Source organism: Theropithecus gelada, chromosome 2, assembly GCF_003255815.1.
Source record: "Theropithecus gelada isolate Dixy chromosome 2, Tgel_1.0, whole genome shotgun sequence".
NCBI lineage: Eukaryota > Metazoa > Chordata > Mammalia > Primates > Cercopithecidae > Theropithecus > Theropithecus gelada.
In genome coordinates, this window is record NC_037669.1 from 111336124 (window position 1) to 111360570 (window position 24447).

At 41.1% G+C, this 24447-nt stretch overlaps 1 protein-coding gene across 3 annotated transcripts in view; it reads right to left on the minus strand.

Moving 5' to 3' along the window:
- The window catches only part of MFN1 (mitofusin 1), a 43925-nt gene extending 21434 nt beyond the window's left edge, over positions 1–22491 (minus strand). The window contains exons 1-9 of one of the 3 annotated variants that reach the window (XM_025376982.1): positions 22372–22491; positions 20880–20998; positions 17815–17950; positions 10786–10948; positions 7361–7485; positions 5428–5536; positions 4605–4712; positions 2228–2381; positions 1657–1724 (exon numbers count right to left, since the gene is read on the minus strand). In XM_025376982.1, coding sequence (XP_025232767.1) covers positions 1657–1724; positions 2228–2381; positions 4605–4712; positions 5428–5536; positions 7361–7485; positions 10786–10948; positions 17815–17950; positions 20880–20991 — 975 coding nt within the window. In that variant the 5' untranslated portion in view covers positions 20992–20998; positions 22372–22491. Of the gene's footprint in view, positions 1–1656; positions 1725–2227; positions 2382–4604; positions 4713–5427; positions 5537–7360; positions 7486–10785; positions 10949–17814; positions 17951–20879; positions 21076–22371 lie in introns of those variants that run through there. The other 2 variants (XM_025376983.1, XM_025376984.1) reach the window with 2 other exon arrangements.
- Positions 22492–24447: the final 1956 nt, after the last annotated feature.

Below are 24447 nucleotides of genomic sequence, written 5' to 3' on the forward strand. Positions count from 1 at the left end.
TGGGGAGCTTTGAATATGTATGTATATAGATTGCTAGACCAACTCCAACCCCCTGGATCTGGGGTTGGGGATATGACAGGTTGGGAGCCTGCGGTTCTGTAAAGCACATCATGTGATTCTGATGATCAGCCAGGCTTGTGAACCAATGCCCGACAGCATATCTTTTATTCTTCTCATTCCCACCTCCTCAAGGAGATATTCTGGGGAAGCACAAGCTATACCATGAAGCAATATGGAAGCAATATAAATGTGTAACAGAACATTACACAATTATACACTCTATAAATGTATAATTTAGAAGAAATCAATGATAAACATACATAAAACACATATATACAAAAGTCAATAAATAAGGAAAGACAAGGAAACAGATCCTCTCCCTACATATTTTCCCCATGGTTGAAACACTGATAACAGTGAGGAGAGGAGGCTGAGGTGGGAGGATCATTTGAGCCCAGGAGTTCGAGGCTGCAATGAGCTATGATTGCCCAACTGCACTCCAGCCTGGGTAACAGAGGGAGATCCCATTTCTTTAAGATAAAAAATACGGTGAGGAGAGCATCAACCCTTTGGTGAAAGCAAAAGGAAAAGGAAAAAAAACAAGCAATGGTCTTTGAGTAACTGGGACTTCACGTATCCTATAGCTTGGCTTGAGAGGACATCTACCCATAATCCAGTAGCCTCGGAACAATTAGATCTTACCGAGATAGCTGGCAGTGGATTTGCTTTCTTCCAGTTTGTCTTCATCTAATAACCTTTTTTCTCTCACCAAATTAAAGATGAGAGATAGTAAGCAAAATGTTTATTTTAAAAATCCTGCCAAGTATACTCAACATTCATGTCCCCCCTATTAAGGCAGTTACTACTTATAAGAATAATTACAGATTGAGGTTTCTTCAATGCTGAAGTCATTGTGTTCATTCCTAAGTGGGAAGGTGATATGAATTATATAGGGCAAAACAGGAGTTCAGAAGGTTAACATCTAAAGAACTATTCAGTCAAATGTAGGGTGAGTTTTAATGTCTCTGAATAAAAACACTTACACTGCAACATAAGAAACTAGCCTCCCTCCCTGTCTACCACTCAGGCACTTCAGTAGTTTCCTAGAAGATTCTGAAAACGGTGAAGCTCTTTTTTACTCAATTATTCATTTAGAGTGTTTGGCACAACATATGGAAAATGGACATGTGGTAACACAGTATATAAATATAATAAAATTTTGTCAAATGGCATTAATCATGTTTTGTATACTTCTATTAGTCATGCGGCACAAAGAAAAAAAGGATAATGCTTACTTTGCTCTATTATCCATTCCAACAGCAATTATGCTTGTTTGCTCTTGTTCCAAATTATTGAATACAGGGAATTTCATTCATTGCACAACACAGCAATACTGAAACACAGTTTCTTATTTATATATAAATACATAAAAAATAAGAATAAGGAAGAAATTACAATCGCTAATTCTCAATTCTTACAAATCATTTTGCAGGGGGTTCCTTTCTTCAGACTTTCCACATTTTACTGGCTATGTCAGTAACTAAACTAAATAACAGCAAAAATTATTGACAAAGACAAATGATAAAACAGAAGATTATGCTTTCTCCAACCAAGGAAAGAGTTTTGTATTAGGCAATACAATCACAAAATTCCTACCTCAAAGATTTGTTCAAAATTCTGAAACTCCTGTAATCTTGCCTGAAATCCTTCAGCAAGTGCTCCACCTGTAATGTACAGGCAAAGATTTAAAAACCTAGTATATAGCAAGATGTATTTTCTGGTAGGCTACTGATTTTATAATTTTATATATATATATAAAAATAGTCCATTATATATATATACATACATATAAATATATATATATATATTTTTTTTCCCCCCCCCCCCCCCCCACCCGAGACGGAGTCTTGCTCTGTTGCCCAGAGCTGGAGTGCAATGGCGCAATGTTGGCTCACTGCAATCTCCGCCTCCTGGGTTCAAGCAATTTTCCGGCCTCAGCCTCCCCAGTAGCTGGGATTACAGGTGCACGCCACTATGCTGGGCTAATTTTTGTATTTTTAGTAGAGACGGGGTTTCACCATGTTGGCCAGGCTGGTCTCGAACTCCTGACCTCATGATCCGCCCATCCCAGCCTTCCAAAGTGCTGGGATTACAGGCGTGAGCCACTGCACCCGACCAATTTTAAATATTTTTATATTTAAAAAGGAAATCTATAACTAATGCATACCGCTTTCTGGCATCCCCTGTGCTTTTTGCTTTCTAGCACTAAGAACTTCCTTTGCTGAAACAAAGAAGATACGATTCTGTGCTTCTAAAGCATTTACAACTTTGAGCTCCTCCACCAAGAAATGCAGGCATCTTTCCATGTGCTGTCTGCGTACCTACAGAGAAAAAGGTATTAAAAGAATTCTAATAATTTAAACAAATATAATAACCAATGACTACAGGCCAATACTTTTATTTACAGTGATATAACAAAAGTTACCATATAACTAATGAATTCAAAAAATTCTAATAAATGAAATTTGATACTTAATGACAGAAAATCTTTCTCTTAACGATTCTGTCTTTTGAATATTTATTTAAAATTCTGCTGGGCACAGTGGCTCACGCCTGTAATCCCAGCACTTTGGGAGGCTGAGGCGGGCAGATCACAAGGTCAGGAGTTTGAGACCAGCCTGGCCAACATGGTGAAACTCCGTCTCTACTAAAAACACAAAAATTAGCGGGGTGTGGTGGCAGGCGCCTGTAATCCCAGCTACTGGGCAGGCTGAGGCAGGAGAATCGCTTGAGGCCGGGAGGTGGAGGTTGCAGTGAGCCAAGATCGTGCCCCTGTACTCCAGCCTGGGTGACAAAGCAAGATTCCATCTCAAAAACCAAACCAAAACAAACAAACCCTGCTAATGGGGCGAATGCATTAACCAGGCATTAGAATTGCAATGTTGGGTTCAAGATTACCACTTGGGCACACTGAGGTGAAGATTACGGGTTAGAAGTTAGGATTTAGTACTAGTCTTCAGCATTATGGCTATGATAAGGGTTCTCTATATTAAGACTTGCAAAAATAAATCTAAATAGGAATGCTGAAATATTTGAGGAAAAATAATTTATGAGTGACACTTCCTAATTCTCCAATGATTATGTGAGCCCCAATCTGAAAGAACATGGCTGTAACACAACACTTAATGACAGGAGGATATAAAACATGATGTTACGCAAAATTCCAATGGTGGAAAAATGAAAGCAAATAATTTAACATGTGAACAGTGATGGGATAGTTTAAGTTATTTTTATCTTGTCCTCTACATATAATAATTTCATACTACCATTAAAATCAGAAATCGTCTCAAGCAAATTAAATAAATATTATTTATAGTCCAAATTCCAGATACTTTAATCTTTTTAAGTTTCTACAATTGGTGTGACTAAAATGCCAAAAAAAAAAAAGTTGAGGATGCAAATCTTATGAAACTCAATCTGCTGGCAAGAGTACAAATTGACACCAAGCACTTTGGAGAACTCTGGTGCTATGTTTACTAAAATCTAACATACTCTTAACTTGTAATCTAGCAATTTTACCTCTAGGTACATATACCCATGGTTTACTGACCTCTGCATTACTGACATTTTGGATTGGCCAATGTTTGTTTGGGGGCCTGTTCTGTGTCAGGGCATGTGTAACAGCATCTCTAACCTCTACTCATTAGATGCCATTAGCAGAAAACCCCAGTTGTGACAAAAAAAAAAAAAAATATCTTCAGATGCTGCCAAATATCCCATGGGGGTCAAAACTGTCCAACCTCCACATTGAAAACTACCTAACAAGAATGCATATATATGCACACCAGAAGGACATATACAAGCATATGCACAGTAGCATTCATAACTAAATATAGTAAATTAACCCAAATGCCCATCACCGTGAACAAGTCAACTGTAGTATAGTCACAGATGGAATACTATACAGCAATGAGAATGCAATACAACTATGCTATGCACAATATGGACACATATGACAAACATGTTAAACGAAAAAAACGATGCAAAAGCAGATATTATATGATTCTGTTATATAAAGTTGAACAGGCAGAAAAATTAATTTAGGGGGTCAAAAGTCAAGATAAATGGGTAATTTCTCTTTGGTAAGGAGGACAGAATGGAAGCTGGAAGGAGGGAGGTAAGCGAGAGGTGCTGGGGTGTTCAGAATGGTCTGCTTTTTGATCTGGATTTTGACAAAGGTGTGTTAAATTTGTAAAATTTGGCCAGGCATTTTGGCTCACACCTGTCATGCCAGCACTTTAGGAAGCCAAATTGGAAGGATCACTTATGATTTATGTACTTTTCTGTTACGTACATTTCAATAAAAACTTAAACAAAAAAGAAGTTTCAAGCTTTGAAATAACTAGATAGTATAACACAATTTTCCCTCAGAGTAACTTCATACCTCGGTCTTTATCACATACCTACTTCAGGTTTTCTCTAACTATATTCTTTTCATGGAATAGCTCTTATAATTTTCTATTATATAAGCTATATTGTTTTCTCAAATAACAATATATGTGACTGTACTTCAAAACCTACATAAAATAAATAAAATAACTTACGTCTTCCATATATTCCGGCTCTGATGCAGAGGCATCCCAACGATTATTGAGAATGAAAATATTAGGCTTGGAAAGCCGCTCATTCACTTTGTGAAAAAAATGTTTTTCCTGGGGAAAAAAAAAAAAAAAAACTCACAGTACATTCACTGTAATTTACATTTACAATTGAAATTTTATTTTAATGAGAAAGTCTGAACCATTTAGACAACATTAACACCACTGACAAAGGATCCCAAAGCACTCTATGAGCATTAAACTTTCAAAGATGAAAAAAACTGATGAATAACAATTTTTAAAAATCATGTTATAGTTTTGAATATTAGATTATCTCAACTCTGGAAAGTTTATTTCAGATGAGTCTGGCTCCAGACATTTGGATAAATAATCTTCTAAGTCTGACAGCAGCTTAAAGTGTACACAGGTAAGGTGAAACCTAGAGTATATTCAGGTGAAGCTGGAAACAGCTAACAATACTGAAAATATAAAAAGCCTTGCCCGATAGATGGCAGAAAGGCGGAGTGGTTTATATTTTATTCAAGAGACTTAAGCATCCTAAAATTTCTGGCACTCATTCTCCCTGAGACTGGCAAATAACCATAAGCTAGAGTCATCAAGCCCTATATTGCTAGAGAAATCCAGGGAACTACACACTATAGAAAGACTAGAAACAGCCCTTCTGGTTCTATGAAAACACAAACCCCTTCATTCATGCCTGTTTTTAGAAGTTCTTTCTAATCCATGATTTGGATTTCTCTTTTCAGAATGAAAACAGACACTGCTTCATTCCCTACCACCGAAACACAATAATATGATTAAATCCTACCGTATTCATTAGTGTAGATTCAGAGTTTGCGACCAAAACGAAGACATCAGCATCCAGGCAAAACTTATCAATCCAGCTATCCAGCTCTGTAGTAACATCTGTGCCTGGACTAATGAGAGTGAAATAAAAATTGTATTATATTTCTTAAAAAGAAAATTTGGGTTACAGAATTTTTTCAGCTTTTATGTATAATTTGAAGTCTAAAAAACAGGATTTCCACCTGTCATCTATAAGCAGCCTAGGAAATTTTAACCCAGTGATCTTTCACAAAGCAAATAACATGCTCAATATTTCAATCTTTTTAATCTTTATGCTTTAGATGGCTGAAATATAAAACTAGGCTAATGGATACTAAACCACAAGGGTTAAAGCAGCTATATCCAGTAGGGCTCAGAGAAGATTTAAGCCCTTATAAACACAAATAAAAACATATAAATTTAATATACCAACTACACTAGGACCTGCAGTGAAGAATTTGCCAACTACAAATCTTTGTAAAAAATTTTAAAAATTTTTCATTTTAAATGTTTGTGGGTACATATTAAGTATAATATTTATGAGGTATATGAAGTATTTTGATGGAAGCATACAATGTGTAATAATCACATAGGGGCTGAGCGCAGTGGCATATTCATGTAATCCTAGCATTTTGGGATTCCAAGGCATGAGTGCTTGAGTCCAGGACATTGACACCAGCCTGAGCAACATGACAAAACCCTGACTCCACAAAAAAAAAAAAAAACCACAAAAAATTAGCTAGGCTTGGTGGCATGCCCCTGTAGCCCCTGCTACTCTGGAGGCTGAGGTGGGAGGACTGCTTAAGCCTGGGAAGCAGTGGTTGCAGTAAGCCATGATTCCATCACTGCACTCCAGACTGGGCAACACAGCAAGACCCTGACTCCAAAAAAAAAAAAAATCACATCATGGTAAATGAGGTATCTATCAACTCAAGCATTTATTCTTTGTATTACAAACAATCCAATTATATTATTTTAGTTATTTTTAAATGTACAATTAAATTGTTATTCAGCCAGGTATGGCAGCTCACACCTATAATTTCAGCACTTTGGGAGGCTGAGATGGGAGGATTGCTTGAGGCCAGGAGTTTGAGACCAGCTTGGCCAACATGGTGAATTCCCACCTCTACCAAAAAATACAAAAATTAGCCAGGCATGGTGGCTACTCGGGAGGCTGAGGCACAAGAATGGCTTGAACCTGGGAGGCGGAGGTTGCAGTGAGCCAACACTGTGCCACTGTACTCAAGCTTAGGTGATAAAGCGAGACTCTATCTCAAAAAAATAGAAATAAAAATCAATTATTATTCACTATAGTTACCCATTTTGGTACCAAATACTAGATCTCTTTCATTTTTTCTTGTATCTATCCAACTGTCAATCTTAACTGACTGGGTCATAGATACAACCTGGTTATGAAATAAAGCTAAATTAGTTAACATTGTATTTAAACCAAATATTTTGGTGTCATGAACATCTTCTCTCTCTTCTGTTTCTATGGATTACTTGAACCACTCATTTCCACTTAAAAGGAAAATTCATTATCAAAAACAAAATGGAGCCAGGTGAGGTGGCTGCTGTGTGTCTGTAATCCCAGCTACCCAGGAGACTGAGGTGGGAGAATTGCTTGTGCCCAGCAGGTGAAGGTTACAGTGAGCCAAGATCATGGCACTATGGCACTGCACTCCAGCCAAAAAAAGCGGCCATCCTTAAAATTTCTTGAAATGGAATAAGACTGATGAACTGGTGCTTTCATGTAACTTATAAAATAAAACCAATACCTTATCTCTTCCTTAATCTAGCTAATGAGAACAAAGTGGCAACTGAATGTTTTAATTTTTTATACCACATGCTAAAGTAAGCAGTATTATACTATTAAATAAACTTCCAGAGAAAATGCAATCCACATGTAATTTTACCTGTCTACTAACACCAGGTCATCTCTCAAGAGGGCACATTTTGCTTTTGGCCAAAACACACGTACAAGACAGCCAGCTTTCAAATCTTTGTCCATGTGAAGGGCATGGGCCAGCTGATTAACTGTCTAAAGCAGGAGGAAAAGAAAAAAATAAACTCCACTTGTAATAAAATTCAATAAAAATTAACAACATTGTAGTACATTTATTTTAGCCAAATAGGTGTATAAAAACTCTGAAATAAAACCTTCTGAGCAATCTTGAGAACCTGAATTTTTACATTTCCAAGTACGAAAAAAAATGGTTCCCTCAAAAAGAACTCCAGCAACAGAATTCTAAGCAACTCCTGATACTGATACTGGTTTTGTGAAGTATATAAGTTATGGAGTCTTCATTCTTTTTGCCTACTTGTATTTTCTGACTACTGAAATAAATGTGTATCACTTTGTCATATGGAAGAAATGTCATTATTAAAATAGGTTAAAATTAAATAGCTTTTAACACCCCCTAGAAAGGAATGAAATCATGTCTTTTGCAGGAACATGGATGGAGCCACAGGCCATTATCCTAGGTCAATCAACGCAGAAAACAGAAAACCAAATACTGCCATCTTCTCGCTTAAAAGTGAGAGCTAGGCCAGGAGCAGTGGTTCATGCCAGTAATCCCAGCACTTTGGGAGGCCGAGGTGGGTGGATCACCTGAGGTCAGGAGTTTGAGACCAGCCTGGACAACCTCGTGAAACCCTGTCTCTACTAAAAACACAAAAATTAGCTGGGCGTGTGCCTATAATTTCAGCTACTCGAGAGGCGGAGACAGGAGAATTGCTTGAACCCAGGAGGTAGAGGTTGCAGTGAGCTGAGATCACACAACAGAGCGAGACTCTGTCTCAAAACAAATAAACAAACAAACAAAAAAGTGAGAGCAAAACATCTGGGTACACACAGAAATAAACATGGGAACAATAACACTGGGAACTACTACAGGGGTAAAGGTGGAAGGTGACAAGAGCTGAAAAACTACTGAATGCTACATTCACTATTTGGGTGACAGGTTCAGTTGAAGGCCAGTCTTATGCATCACACAATATATCCACATAATAAACCTGTACACATAGGCTGGGCGCAGTGGCTCAAGCCTGTAATCCCAGCACTTTGGGAGGCTGAGACGGGCGGATCACGAGGTCAGGAGATCGAGACCATCCTGGCTAACACGGTGAAACCCCGTCTCTACTAAAAATACAAAAAAACTAGCCGGGCGAGGTGGCAGGCGCCTGTAGTCCCAGCTACTCGGGAGGCTGAGGCAGGAGAATGGCGTGAACCCGGGAGGCGGAGCTTGCAGTGAGCTGAGATCTGGCCACTGCACTCCAGCCTGGGCGACAGAGCGAGACTCTGTCTCAAAAAACAAACAAATAAATAAATAAATAAATAAAAATAAACCTGTACACGTAACCCCCAAATCTAAAATGATGAGGAGAAAAAGAGTGTGAAGAGGACTGGAAGAGCACAGATCAGGAAAATGAGAGATGATTTCTTTAGAGTAACACAGCATACTTTGAGGCTCTAAAAGCATGAGAAGTTTGAATTTTGATTTGCTAAAAATCTTAATTACAAAATAATAGTGATTCCTTCATTTATATGAATTAAAAGCTTGATTAGTATTTTCTTTTCTTTTTGAGACAGTGTCTTGCTCCATTTCCTAGGCTGAATGATCACAGCTCACTACAGCCTCAGCCTCCCAGATTCAACCAATCCTCCCACCTCAGCCATTCGGGTAGCTGAGACTACAGGTATGCGCCACCATGCTTGGCTAATTTTTGTATTTTCTGTAGAGATGGGGTCTCACTATATTGCTGAGGCTGGTCTCAAGCAATCTGACCACCTCAAGTGCTAGGATTGCAAGCGTGAGCGACTGCGCCCAGCCTTGAATAGTATTTTCATAAACATCATCTCACTTTTCTAAAATCTGAAGGGTATGCTTATTCTAAAACTTACAGATTGAGTCACCTGATTTACATCAAAGAGCAAATTCACAGAGCAAGAACCATCCATGACTTTACCAAGAAATGAAATAGCATGGATCTTCAAGCACTGAACTTTTTTGTTTGTGGAAGAGATCCTTAGACTCAAGACAAAGTGACCGCAATAAGAAACAGTGCCTTAACTAACTGCTTTCAGTCCAGAGTCAACATCTTGCATTCTAATTTGTTTTTCCTTTTATTCTTTTTTTGGCTGCAGGAGTCTAGTGGCACTAAATTGAGAAATTTATGAAAGGCAGGGAATTGCCATTGGCTCTCATCTGACAAAGTTAAAATCTTTATTCATGAATATACTTGCTACGTACTCCTGAGGTAAGACAGTTTCTAAAAACACAGACACATATCAAAAACAGATTCCAGGGCCCAATTTCTTAAGCAATTCTGTTTTAAAAAGACAAATCTGAGGCCAGGCATGGTGGCACATGCCAGTAACCACAGCACTTTGGGAGGCCAAGGTGGGACAAATTTGAGATTAAACAGTAATGATACACTTCAATAATGTCAGTCTCGGTCGGGCGTGGCAGCTCACGCCTGTAATCCCAGCACTTTGGGAAGCCAAGGCAGGTGGATCACCCGAGGTCAGGAGTTCAAGACCAGCCTGGGCAACATGGTGAAACCCTGTCTCTACTGAAAATACAAAAATTAGCCAGGTATGGTGGCGCATGCCTGTAATCCCAGCTACTTGGGAGGCTGAGGCAGGATAATTGCTTGAGCCTGGGAGGCAGAAGTTGCTAGCTGAGATTGTGCCATTGCACTCCAGCCTGGGCAACAGAGCAAGACCCCGTCTAAAAACAAATAAATAAATAAAATAATGTTAGTCTCACTGTAAGGGGAGATTTTAAAAACCTGTAATTCTAATATACCTTTAAATTAAGGACAGGTTTTATTCTTCCACTAATTTAGCTATGAAGTAAAAAAAAAATTTAGAGTACTTAAAATATTTAGTGATGGCTTTCAAAGTTACAAATATTAAGTTCCTCCTATAATCCTAGCACTTTGCGAGACTGAGGTGGATGGATCACCCGATGTCAGGAATTCGAGACCAGCCTGGCCAACATGGTGAAACCTCATCTCTATCAAAAAAAAAAAAAAAAGGACAAAAATTAGCTGGGCATGGTGGCATGCACCTGTAATCCTAGCTACTTGGGAGGTTGAGGCAGGAGAATCATTTGAACCTGGGAGGCAGAGGTTGCAATGAGCCAAGATTGCACCATTGCACTCTATCCTGGGCGACAGAGCAAGACTCACTCTCAAAAAAAAAAAAAAAGAAAGAAATATTAACAGTTCTTTTTATAAGATGTCAGCAATGCAGACATCTATAAAAATGTTATTAAAGAATAAGTTAAGGACATTGCTTCAGGTATATTATGCTGCTAAAGGTTAAAGATCATACCTTCACACTTTTTTTTTCATCTGATCCTTCTGTCATAAGATAGGCTTTATCTCCATCAGTTCCTTCAACACTTAGGAAGCAATTGGTTATATGGCCAATCCCACTAGGGAGAACTTTATCCCACAGCATTGCATTGATAACAGAGCTCTTCCCACTGCTTGTCCTGACGAATATACAAAATCATGAAAAACAAAACATAACAGTAAAAAAATTAGTTCTTTCACTGGGTCTAATATCAACTTTTTTAAAATTCAAATTTTGTAAAGATTTCTTAAGACTGCATTTTTACAAAAAAACTGACCACTTGGCTTACACAAATATCAGCAATGTACATTTCAGAAAAAATAAAGTGTAAGAAAACAAATCCGACCTTTCTCATAGTATTATCCTCAACTTTTCTTTCTTGATTTTTGTGGCAATTTGAAATCACAGGTCAAAATTGTGTAACACTACTATCACAAGATGGGGTCTAATATCCCATCTCCTTAAATCTGGGCTGGTTTGTGACTGCTTCAACAAATAATGCACATCAGAAGTGACACTGGGTGGCTAGGTGCAGTGGCTCACGCCTGTAATCCTGGCACTTTGGGAAGCCAAGGTGGGTGCATCACTTGAGGTCAGGAGTTTGAGACCAGCCTGACCAACATGGTGAAACTCCATCTCTACAAAAAATTAGCCAGGTGTGGGGGGTGGGGGGGGGGCACCTGTAATCCCAGCTACTCAGGAGGCTGAGGCAGGAGAATCACTTGAACCCAGGAGGTGGAGGTTGCAGTGAGCCAAGATCGTGCCACTGCACTCCAGCCTGGGTGACAGAGCCAGACTGTGTCTCAAAATAAAAATAAAAATAAAAAAAAGGAGTGACACTGGGTGACTTCAAGACTAGGTCATAAAAGACAATGCAGCTTCTTCTATCTTGTTCCCTGGAATATATGCACTTGGAGCCTTGCCATGTAAAAAGTCCACTTACCCCGAGTCTGCTGTGCTACAAGGAAGTCAAGCTAAATGGAGAGCTCTGGGTAGTGCTCTACTGAACAGTCCTAGTCTTTGAATCATTCCAGCCCAGGTCCCAGACGTGTAACTGAAGATTTAAGATTATTTCAACCCTCAGTTTTTGAGCCACCCCAATCTTCACATCTTCTCAGTTAAGGCTCCAGAGTCCATGGAACAAAGATAAGACAACCCCGCTGTGCCCCATCTGTATTCTTGACTCACAGAATCAGTGAACATAATAAAATGGCTGTTAAGTTGCTAAGTTTTGGGTAATCTGTTATGCAGTCATAGGATAAAGAACACTTTTGATGGCTCTGAAATGCAAAGAACAACCCATACTCACTTCAGGAACTTGCTTTCCATTAAGTCAACCCAAGTCCCAGATACCACTGGGAGCCTTTTGGTTCACTGCAAAAGCATCCTATCTTTTTGGCATATGTTTTACCTCTTTTCTTTAGCAGAAGAGGGAAAGAACTTTTCTTATGTTATGGATATCATTCCCAACTCCCTTCCCAGGGAAGCTGCTTACCTTCATTAGCTCAATATTGGCTTCCATTGCCACTATACCACATCCTGCAAGGATGCCTAGGACCTCTCTTAAAATTTATCTTTCTGGACATTTCATGAAGCCTTGCAGTGATCCTCAAGGGTAGTTCTGAAACCATCTCCATGGGGTTAACAAGAATTACATGCCGGGTTCTGGACAGAAATATGGCTATAGCTCATTATTAATCAGGCTGCACTTTGGCCCACTTCCTTGTTGCTAAATATCACGTAACACCAGATACTGACCATTTGCACCTCGTTCTTCCTATAGACAGGATCTCTGACATTAGAATCATAACACTTTTAAGGATAGTTTAAGATGTTTTCAGGCCCCCAAATCCAGCAACCAGTTTGAAAACCCCCCGCCAAAAAGGAATGGGATGGATCAGCATGTGAATACAGCCTAGCTGTATTATCTCCCTCTACCATGACTTCACTCTGCAAGCTCCAACCAATCAATGATCTCTATACTTTGGGCACTCCAAAAACCTTAAAAACCCTAACCTCAAATTCCTTGGGGAGATGGATTGAGGTTCCCTCCCATCTCATTTGGTGACCCTACGATTAAATCTCCTCTCTGCTGCAACCTGGTGTCTCAGCATATCAACTTGCTGCATGCACTGGGTGATGAACCTACTATGGTTACAGTTTGGGTCCCCCCACCCCATATAAGAATCATCTGGGGAGCCCATTAATGATGCAGATCCCTCAAACGAACTGTGAACCTAAAGAATCAAAACTCTGGGGATGCTCTCAGATGATTCTTATGCATACTAAAGTGTGAGACACGCTGTCATCCTGCCTCCCAAAGCAAACAAAAAAAAACAACTGTGGAAAAAGAAACTTTTTATCCTCTACTATCAAAATCAACACAGAACACTTCTTAACTAGATGTATGGGGATTTTTCCACATGCATGAAGCAGTTCTCCAGCAGACACCAACTGGGTGTCCTATCATTCAATTCATTTCTACCTCCTCCCACCTTGGGTTCAATGTCAGAATAGCTCACAGAACTCAGGGAAGCACTATACTTACATTTACTGGTTTATTATAAAGGATATTATAAGTGACACAGATGAGATGCCTGAGCACTCATGCCCTCTCAGCATGCCACTCTCCCAGGATAACCATGAGTTTAGTTACCTGGAAGTCCAATCTTATTCAAGAGTTTTCATAAAGCTTAATTTTCAGCCTGTCCTCCCCCACCCTTCCTGGAAATGGGTTGGTGGGAAAGTTCCAATCCTCTAATCCCCTGATCACTTAAACTTTCAGGTGACTGGTCACCCTCTGAGGTTATCTAGGCACCGCCCCACCCTAAACCACTTATTAGCATAAATTCAGGTGTCATCAAAAAGGGCTCATTATGAAAACAAGATACTCCAATCACTCAGGAAATTCCTATGGTTTTAGAAGCTCTGTGACAAGAATGGGACAAAGATCAAATATATTTCTTTTTATACCATACCAATGCTTTCTAATTTTCCTTTTACCTGGCTGGCATTTCTTTTTCTTGTTTGAGATGGAGTCTCCCTCTGTGGCCCAGGCTGGAGTGCAGTGGCACGATCTCAGCTCACTGCAATCTCTGCCTCCTGGGTTCAAGTGATTCTCCTGCCACGGTCTCCCAAGTAGCCGGGATTACAGGAGTGTACCACCACACCCAGTTATTTTTCTACTTTTGGTAGAGACAGGGTTTCGCCATGTTGGTCAGGCTGGTCTCAAACTCCTGACCTCAGGTGATCCACCTGCCTCGGCCTCCCAAAGTGTTGGGATTACAGGCGTGAGCCACCATGCCTGGCCCCTGGCTGGCATTTCCATGGATAGTCCCTCTTCCTCTCCCCAGTGTTTTTCATTACACACTCTCCCTGGATCATCTCGTGAACTCCTGTGATTTCAATCACCAACATAAGCCAATAATAATTCCTAAATTTCCTGGAATTCTCCCTAGTCCAAGTCTCATATTTCCAACCGCCTTTTTGGTAACTACACTTGAATATATATAGTTGTATTAAACACACACAATTTATGGCCTATACTACTTGTCAGAGGTGTTTGAACCAGAGCAACTCCATCTTGAATAGGGGCTGAGTAAAATGAGGGTGAGACCTACTGGGCTGCATTCCCAGTAGGTTAGGCATTTTAAGTCACAGAATGAGATAGGAGGTCACAAAGACCTTGCTGATAAAAGAAGTGACCAAATCCCACCAAAACCAAGATGGCGATGAAAGTGACCTCTGGTCGTCCTCACTACTCATTGTAATATATATATAATATGTATATAATATACATTAAACTAATTATAATACATTAGCATGCTAAAAGACTCTCCCACCAGTGCCGTAACAGTTTAGATGCCATGGCAACATCCAGAATGGATGGCTATATGGGCTAAAAAGGGGAGGTACTGGCCGGACATGGTGGCTCACACCTGTTATCCCAGCACTTTGGGAGGCCGAGGTGGGTGGATGGCCTGAGGTCAGGAGTTCGAGACCAGGCTGGCCAACATGGTGAAACCCATCTCTACCAATAATACAAAAATTAGCTGGGCGTGGTGGCACACTCCTGTAAACCTAGCTACTAGTAGGGAGGCTGAGGCAGGAGAATCGCTTGAACCTGAGAGACAGAGGTTGCAGCGAGTCAAGATCATGCCATTGTGCTCCAGCCTGGGTGACAAGAGCGAAACTATCTCCCAAAAAAAGAAAAAGAGGGGGACAGGTACCAACTTTCAGTTCTGGGAATTGCCACCCCTTACCTGGAAAACTCATGAATAATCCACCCTTTGTTTGGCATACAATGAAGAAATAACCATAAAAATAGCAAAGCAGCAGCTCTTGGGGCTGATCTGCCTATGCAGCAGCCATTCTTTATTCCTTTACTTTCTTAATAAACTTGCTTTCACTTTATGGACCCACCCGGAATTCTTTCTTGCACAAGGTCCAAGAACCCTCTCTTGGGGTTAGGATCAGGACCCCTTTCTGGTAACAATACTATAACTGCCTCCTACCTCCTGTTCTCATTTAATTCATTCTCCCCATTATATCTAAGGTTATAATTGTAACATCCAATCCTCTCATGACTATTTTCCAAAATAAAAGAATGCAGAACTCCTTAGCATGATATATTAACATAAGGTCTTTTACAATCTGACTTTTGCTTACAAAGTCTCTTCTTTTGCTAGTTTCATAACGCCTTAAATTCAACTACTTGAGTTCTCCAAACACACTGCGGTCTCTCTCCCCCTTTCTATTTATGGCTTTCTGCAAGAAATGAGCTTTTGGACCTTTTTCACATCCAAAGCTATACCTATTTCTCATTCTCGGTAGGACAGTTGAGTCATCACCTTCCCAGGAGGCTCTTCCTTCCTACTCCACCCTAATCTGAAGTAGGATCTTTTTAAATGGAGCTGTCTCATGCCAGACTCTGTGTAAGGCCCTGAGAATATGGTCAAATGGGAGAAGCAGAAAATAAAAACATAAAATAAGAGCATTGTGAAAAGTGTTGAAAGACATTAACAGGGTGCTTTAACAGAAAATAACTGAGAAGGAATAATTTAGATAGACTGGTCAGAGAAGGTATCCAAGGTAGTAACATTTAAGATGAAATATGAAGAATAAGAAGGCATCAGATATAGATAGAACAAGGAAAGGAGAGTTGTAGGCATAGGAAATTGCAAGGGCAAAAGCCCTAACATGGGAAATAGCTTAGAAGGCCAACGAAGTCAGTTTAGTAAATAAATGCCTCTGTTGGTACACAGCACATGACAGCTGAATGACCAATTATGGAGCTACTTATTTGTCTTTGCATATAAGCTGTGGCAGAGATCACCCTATCACTCTGGATAGTGACACCAACGTAATGGTGCCTCCTACTCTCCCTCTGGGAATGATGGAGTTGAAAATTCTGGAAGACATACCTGATCACTGCCCTTTTCTTCCCCCCATAATCCTTACAACCTGTGAACCTGATAATTGTCAACCTTAAGAAAGATACTGAAGAAAATCACCTCTAAATTAGCCAGGCACAGTGGCTCACACCTGTAATCCCAGCACTTTGGGAGGCCGAGGAGAGTGGTTCACTTGAGGTCAGGAGTTCGAGACCAGCCTGGCCAACATGGTGAAACCCCATCTCTAATAAAAATATAAAAATTAGGCCAGGGCCAGGCACAGTGGCTCATGCCTGTAATCCTAGCACTTTGGGAGGCTGAGGTGGGTGGATAGCCTGAGCTCAGGAGTTCGAGACCAGCCTGGGCAACATGGTAAAACCCCATCTCTACTAAAATACAAAAAAAAAAAAATTAGCCAGGTGTGGCAGTATGCGCCCGTAGTCCTAGCTACTTGGGAGGCTGAGGCAGGAGAACTGCTTGAACCCAGGAGGCAGAGGTTGCAGTGAGCCGAGATGGTGCCACTGCACTCCAACCTGGCAAGAGTGAGACTCTGCCTCAAAAAAAAAAAAAAAAAAAAAATTAGGCCAGATGCAGTGGCTCACGCCTGCAATTCCAACACTTTGTGAGGCCAAAGCGGGTGGATCACCTGAGGTCAGGAGTTCAAGACTAGCCTGGCCAACACAGTGAAACCCTATCTCTACTAAAAATACAAAAATTAGCCAGGTATGGTGGCGCACGCCTGTAATCCCAGCTACTCGGGAGGCTAAGGCAGAAGAATCGCTTGAACCCGGGATGTGGAGGTTGCAGCGAGCCAAGATTGTGCCACTGCACTCCAGCCTGGGCAACAGAGTGAGACTCCATGTCAGGAAAAAAAAAAAAAAAAATGCTGAGTTTACTTGGGAATCAAAAATAAGGATTATAATCTGGAATGCATGGAATGGCATACCAGTGCATTCAGTGAGGGTAAGAGGAGTTTTTTTAATCAGCAGAAAGAGATTTACATAAGCTGCCTAGAAGCAGAGTTCTTTGGTTCCAGAGGTTCAATGCCAGCTATTGTCAGTTCATTGGTGGAGATGCCATTACTGGACAAGAACTCTCCTGAGAACATTTTATCTTAATTAATGCAGTCCTAAAGTATGTTTACTGATAAGTCTTATCAAAGCAGGAGATTTGAAAGAATTTCTAGAAAGTCCTTGGAAATAGTTATCTCAGACACGTAAGCAAGAGCCTCTTTCCTTCTAGGCCTCTCTAGGTCTGACAAAAATTATTTCATCCTAGCTTCTGAAACTTTCACATAATTAAGTAAACTTAAAAGAGTAAATCACAAATTATGCTCATCATTTATCTGTATTTCCATTCTTAAAACTAGCTAAGAGCCAATTCTTAGAGATGAGAATCGTGAAAAGGTAAAAATATGACTGACTTTCATAAAGCTTCATTTTATACCAGGAGGTAAAATGTACAAATTCTTTCACATGCTAACAGCTTTAATGTTCAACACAGGCAGAAACTTGCGGGGCTGGGGGAGGATGGGAGAAATATTACTTGCTGAAACATCAGACACAAAGCTGATTTCTGGAAACTAACCTTAGAAGTAATAATAAATAATTACCTGCCAAAAAACGCCACCTTCATGTGTCTCCGAGACAGCACCTCACCAATGATGGAAAGCTTGTCTTTATATCCCTGCATTTCTACCAGATCATTCTCAGTGGCTATTCGATCAAGTTCTGGATTCTTGTATGTTGCTGTGAAATTGAAATGGCGTCAGAAAAGTGATATAAATGAATATTAAGTTAGTTATATAATGGAATACCTAAGATTGTATGTATTTTGGCTTTATGTTAACATGCCACCCACAGCATCTGAATGTTTGGTAAAAGGTGCATACTCCATGGCAATGGGTCATAAGAATCCCGCCCGAAAGAATTTCAAGAATATTAAATGTTGCAAGGGCACAGTCAAAAGCGTACTTCTAGGTCTCAAACATACAAGCTACCCCTGAGACAAGACTACATTTCTAAACAGAGAAACTAGAACCTAACACTGACCTATTATTGTTCCAACCTGACAGGATGGATCTTCAGATCTTGAACTCAGAAGGGGGAGCCACATACTGAGAAAAAAGTGAGGTTTAATAGGAGCCCCTCAGAAATTAAGATGTGGTTCAAGGTCTCCAAGCTAGGAAAGACCCTGCTACTTTACCACGTTCTATCTGCTTCCCTCAGGGATGAGGTGAAACAGCTCATTTAACAGAGAAGAAAGAGAATTACAGGTTGTGTCCCGTCTACAGCCATACCACCCTGAATGTACTCGATCTCATCAGATTGTATCCCAGTCTCACTCTCATCAGGTTTAGGGTTTAACTGCACATCCCAGCCCTCACCTCTCCTCTATAGCTGGAGGTAGTTAAAAAAGCCTGGGTTTGAAAGTAGAAAAATATTTCAATTTTGTTTATAATTCAGGAATAGGAGATAACCTGATGTTTACATTCTTATCACCTCTTTTTGAAAGTAAAGACATGAAGATTCATGTGGGCATGGGGGCTCACGCCTATAATCCTAGCACTTTGGGAGGCTGAAGTAGGCAGATCACTTGAAGTAAGGAGTTCGTGATCAGTCTGGCCAAAATGGTAAAACACCATCTCTACTAAAAATACAAAAATTAGCTAGAAATCACTTGAATCTGGTAGGCGGAGGTTGCAGTGAGCCAAGATCATGCCACTGCACGCCAACCTGGGCAACAGAGCGAGACATCGTGTCAAAAAGCAAAAACAAAAAAAAGATTCATCTGGCTATCTGAATGATCCTAATTAGAGACAAACACTGCCACTGAAAACATACCCAGTGCACATCCAATTAAGCTTCTCATATCTCACCATACTTTTTTAATGCATTAATAAAATATATGCAATTTGGTGAATAATGGACAGACTTGTTTAAGTATCATTACATTTATTTTTGCTTTTCATTTTATTTTTGCTCTTGTATGTTTTTCCTGATTTATTTGCTTTGTCTCCTTTTTGCAACATTTTCACTGAGGTTCTAAAACCTTTAAAACTGAATTCAGATTCTAAAGCTGCCATTTCACTAGTGCCTAGCATAATGCACGATCTATAACACGCACAATACACATTTAACTTCATTTTCACTTCCTATTAATTTTTTTAGAAAATAAAATATTTTTCAAAAGTCAACTGTGCCAGCTCAAATTATTTCCTAATTGGAAACAAAGATTCTATACTACTATTTTTTTTTTTCTCATTCAGCATTCAATTGTGTCAAGTCTGGTGCTAGGAATACAATGAGTCCTAGGCTCCTGCCCTAAAGGAGCTCAAAATCTGGTAAGAGAGGGTTGCGAGAGAAATGAAAAAAAAAGTTTGATTCTACCAATCTATCAAAGGTTTCCAGCGTTGCTGGAAAAATTTATAGAATCCCTCCCTTTCCATTGTACAGTTGAGAGGTACATAATCTTTGTTTTTTTGTTTTTTTTTTTGAGATGGAGTCTCACTCTGTCGCCCAGGCTGAGTGCAGTGCGCAACCTCGGTTCACTGCAACCTCTGCCTCCCAGGTTCAAACGATTCTCCCTCCTCCAGCCTCCTAAGTAGCTAGGATTACAGGCTTCCACCACCATGCCGAGCTAATTTTTGTATTTTTAGTAAAGATAGGGTTTCACCATGTTGCTCAGGCTGGTCTTGAACTCCTAACCTCAGGTAATCCACCCATCTTGGCCTCCCAAAGTGCTGGGATTACAGGTGTGAGCCAGGGTGCCCGGCTGAGAGGTACATAATCTTAAGAACCAGCAAAAAATTTCAACAGTTATCTTCAAAGAAGTATTCCCGGCCAGGCACGGTGGCTCACACCTGTAATCCCAGCACTTTGGGAGGCCGACGTGGGAGGATCACAAGGTCAGAAGTTTGAGACCAGCCTGGCCAACATGGTGAAACACCATCTCTACTAAAAATACAAAAATTAGCTGGGCATGGTGGCACGTGCCTGTAGTCCCATTTAGTCTGGAGGCTGAGGGAGAAGAATCGCTTGAACCCAGGAGGTGGAGGCTGCAATGAACCGAGATCCCAGCACTGCACTCCAGCCTGGGCAAGAAAGCAAGACTTTGTCTCAAAAAAAAAAAAAAAAAAAAAAAGTACTCCCTAGTAAGACATTCCTCATCACCATTGTTTCAACAGTTATGAAATGCCTTTTGCCCCTTTCCACTGCAACTCAGCCTCATTTAAGAGAATGAGATATGCCTGAGGTCTTGGTTTAACCGCTAAGTTGGGGAGGAGACAAGTATAATGGTTAAATGTGGACTGCCTGATTTTTTGTCTGGGCATTTATTAGCTGTGTGACCTTGGGCAAGCTGTTTAACTTTTCTTTGATTTAGTTTCTTCATCTTTAAAATGAAAGATGGTGGTGATGAAAATTAAATGAACTATTAATATAGCTATTTCATCACCTAGTGGTGATAAAAATTAAATGAGCTATTAATATACTAAAGTTGTTATTAATACCATTTAATTTTCCCCTTCTGGAGGGTAGAAATGGGTTTTACTCGTTATGGTACTTCTCATAGTATACAGTACAATGCCCTATATGTGTTCAATAAGTAATGTTGAAAGAATACGCACTTTTATATATTTTCAACAGTAATTACTTTAAGAACTTAAGAAGAACTAACCTTCAACAAAATGTGATCCTTCAGTAACAAACTCCAGTAACTGGTCAAAGATTGCAGTAATAGCCTTCTTAGCCAACACAAAGTGCTTCAGTGGAGAAACAGTTTCTGCCATTATGCTACTAGGGGAGATAAAGTTAGAAAAGCACAAACTAAAGTGGATGATACACATGTAAACTGATGACACACCAGTGACAGTCATCAACTCCCCAATGAGATAAATTACGCTGGCAAAATGTTTTTAGGTAATTCTTTTTTGGGAGTGTTCTAGTCAGACAATTAGAGATGACTTTTGAATGATATTTCACTAAAATAAGTGAAATCTATTAGCCAAAATTTTGGTTGCAATTTCGACTCAATTTCCCTTTGGTGAAGATGAAACTAATTGTGACTAAGTTTGTCACTGCATGTGACTATAAAGTACACCAGGGAATAGGATTAGTGAAAGGAAGCCAGGCCGGGCGCGGTGGCTCAAGCCTGTAATCCCAGCACTTTGGGAGGCCGAGATGGGCGGATCACGAGGTCAGGAGATCGAGACCATCCTGGCTAACACGGTGAAACCCCGTCTCTACTAAAAATACAAAAACTAGCCGGGCGAGGTGGCGGGCGCCTGTAGTCCCAGCTACTCGGGAGGCTGAGGCAGGAGAATGGCGTGAACCCAGGAGGCGGAGCTTGCAGTGAGCTGAGATCCGGCCACTGCACTCCAGCCTGGGCTACAGAGCGAGACTCCGTCTCAAAAAAAAAAAAAAAAGAAAGGAAGCCAAGTTCACAAACAATAACGAAGTTATTAAGTTTCTCAACCTGAAGCTCTAGGTGAGTGGGGGTGGATATGCAGAGTGAGGAAATAAAATTCTAAGATCACAACGTGAGGCTGACATTTAGAAAGACGGAGTTCATCACTACAAATGAGGAGGTAAGGCTTAAACAGGGCATTAACGCTTCCAGCCAAAGTATCAGAAACTTCAAGGAATATGAGTCTCAGAAAGCATAGGTGGTTTCTCAAGAAAAAGACACCAAAGACAAACAATCACGGCCTAATCCTGGTGTGCACATGGAAAGAAACACTGGCCATAAAGAAGGCGGATCCTTCCAGAGAGTCCAGAAATGACCGCGCGAAGGAGCTGCGTGGGAAAAGCCGGGTGGGGGCAACGCCCCGGTCCGGCCGGTGTGAACACCTGCCTTAGTAAAAGCCTCCCGCCTTCCCACACCGGGCGCAGTGGTCGGGGCCAGAGCCCACCCCAGCCCCGCGCGCGCCCGTCCAGGTCCGGATCCCCCACTCCCACCCCCGAGCTCGGCCTCGTGGGCTCCGTGGGCTCGACTCGGCCGCCAGCCCCGCTCGCCTGACGGTTCGCTCTCTCCTTTCCCACAGGACCGCGGCGGGCGGCGCCTCGTCACAGAACGCTGCATGCACGACTCCCGCCCCCCTGTCCCCAGTCGCTCGAAGGTCACTCCGAGCGTCGCAAACGTGCTAGCTGTCGAGGCAGCCGGCACTCACTGTCTCCGCTCCAACTATCACCCGGCAACAGCAACTCGGCCACTGATCCCAAACTGCCTCATCTTCCCGAGAAGTTAAAGGCGGAGAGGAGGCAGGGGGAGTGGCAAAGGGCGGCCACTTCCGGCCTCTTGCCTCCTCTGTTCTGTTTGGCTCCGTGGCCGGAAGCGCATCTATGTCAGGCGCCATTTTCCTTAAGGGCAGAAGGCAAGGTTTGTTGTGGGCAGGGACTGCTACCAGGAGAGTGGTTTTCCGTTCCCCCTTCCAACTTCTCACCCTCCCTTCTGCCCTCAAAGTGTCCAAGTCTCTGCCCAGCCTAGGCTTAGCTAGCTTCCAATGATGGCAGTGGCTGACGCCTGTAATACCGACACTTTGGGAGACCGAAGGGGTGGGATATCTCTTAAGACCAGGAGTTCGAGACTAGCCTGGGCAACATAGGGAGCCCCACCCCGCCGCTTCCTCCTCCCCGTCTCTACAAAATAAAGAAATGAAAAATTAAAAAAAAAAAATTTAAAAACCTAGCGAGGCGTGGTGGCACACACCTGTGGTCCCAGCTACTTCGGAGGCTTAGGTGGGGGGATTGTTTGGGCCCGGGGCTGCAGCGAACTATGATTTATCGTGCCACTGCACTCCAGCCTGGGCAACAGAGCGTGACATTGTCTCCAAATTAAAAAAAAAAAAAGAAAGAAAAAGAAAAAGAAAAGAAAAATCCAGATCATATCACTTTCCGAGTTTAAAAGCTTTCCAGACCCGGTGGGGTGGCTCACGCCTGTAATCCCAGCACTTTGGGAGGCCGAGGCGGGCGGATCACAAGGTCAGGATATCGAGACCATCCTGGCTAACACGGTGAAACGCCGTCTCTACTAAAAACATAAAAAATTAGCTGGGCATGGTGGCGGGCGCCTATTGTCCCAGCTATTTGGAAGGCTGAGGCAGGAGAATGGCGTGAACCCGGGAGGCGGAGCTTGAAGTGAGCCGAGATCGTGTCACTGCACTGCAGCCTGGACGACAGAGTGAGACTCTGGCTCAATAAATAAATAAATAAATAAAAAGAACTTCAGAAAATAGAGCAGAAAACCCAACAGAGAGAAAAGCAGACAAAGGATAGGGAGAAGCATTTCACAAAATGAAAGTGAAAATGACTAATAAGCATATTAAAATAGTCTCAACTTTGTTAGTAATCAGATCTATGCAAATTTAAACAATAATAATATACTACTTTATACCCTTAAGATTTACAGGAAATTTAAAAATTGTATGATATTGTTGGTAAGCCTGTGAGGAAACATGATCTTGCTGATGGGAGTATAAACTTTAGTCATTCTGCATATATTTTGGAAGTACTGAATCACAAGTATATAAAAAACTTACAAAAATGTGTATGGTAGGTAGCGTTATACATAAAGCAAATACTTAGATACATGAAAGTCAATTTGATATTTAACGAACTTGTAGCTCAGGTGACAGTTTCCTGCATTATATGGTAAATCTCTTTGAAGTCAAGAACAGTAGTTTATCTTTGTATCCCTGAGCACTTGGCTTGCTGGTAGATATACCATAGCTGCTGTTGGTTAAATAGAAGCATAGTAAAATAGTTTTTGGGTTTTTTTTTTGAGGAATCCCGCTCAGTCGCCCAGGCTGGAATGCAATGGCGCGATCTCGGCTCACTGCAACCCCCACCTCCCAGATTCAAGTGATTCTCCTGCCTCAGCCTCCCGAGTAGCTGGGATTACAGGCATCCACCACCAATGCTTGGCTAATTTTTTATTTTTGTAGAGACAGGGTTTCACCGTGTTGGCCGGGCTGGTCTCCAACTCCTGACCTCAGGTGATCCACCTGCCTCGGCCTCCCAAAGTGCTGGAATTACAGGCATGAGCCACCGCGCTCAACCCGTAAAATAGAAGTTTTTAAGGTCAAAAAAAAAAAAAATTTTTTTTTAAGGAAGGGGGTGTCCAATCTTTTGGCTTCCCTGGGCCACACTGGAAGAAGTATTGTCTTGTGTTACACATAAAATACACTAACGATAGCTGATGAGCTTCAAAACAAAACAAAACAAAAAATTGCAAATAAAACTCACAA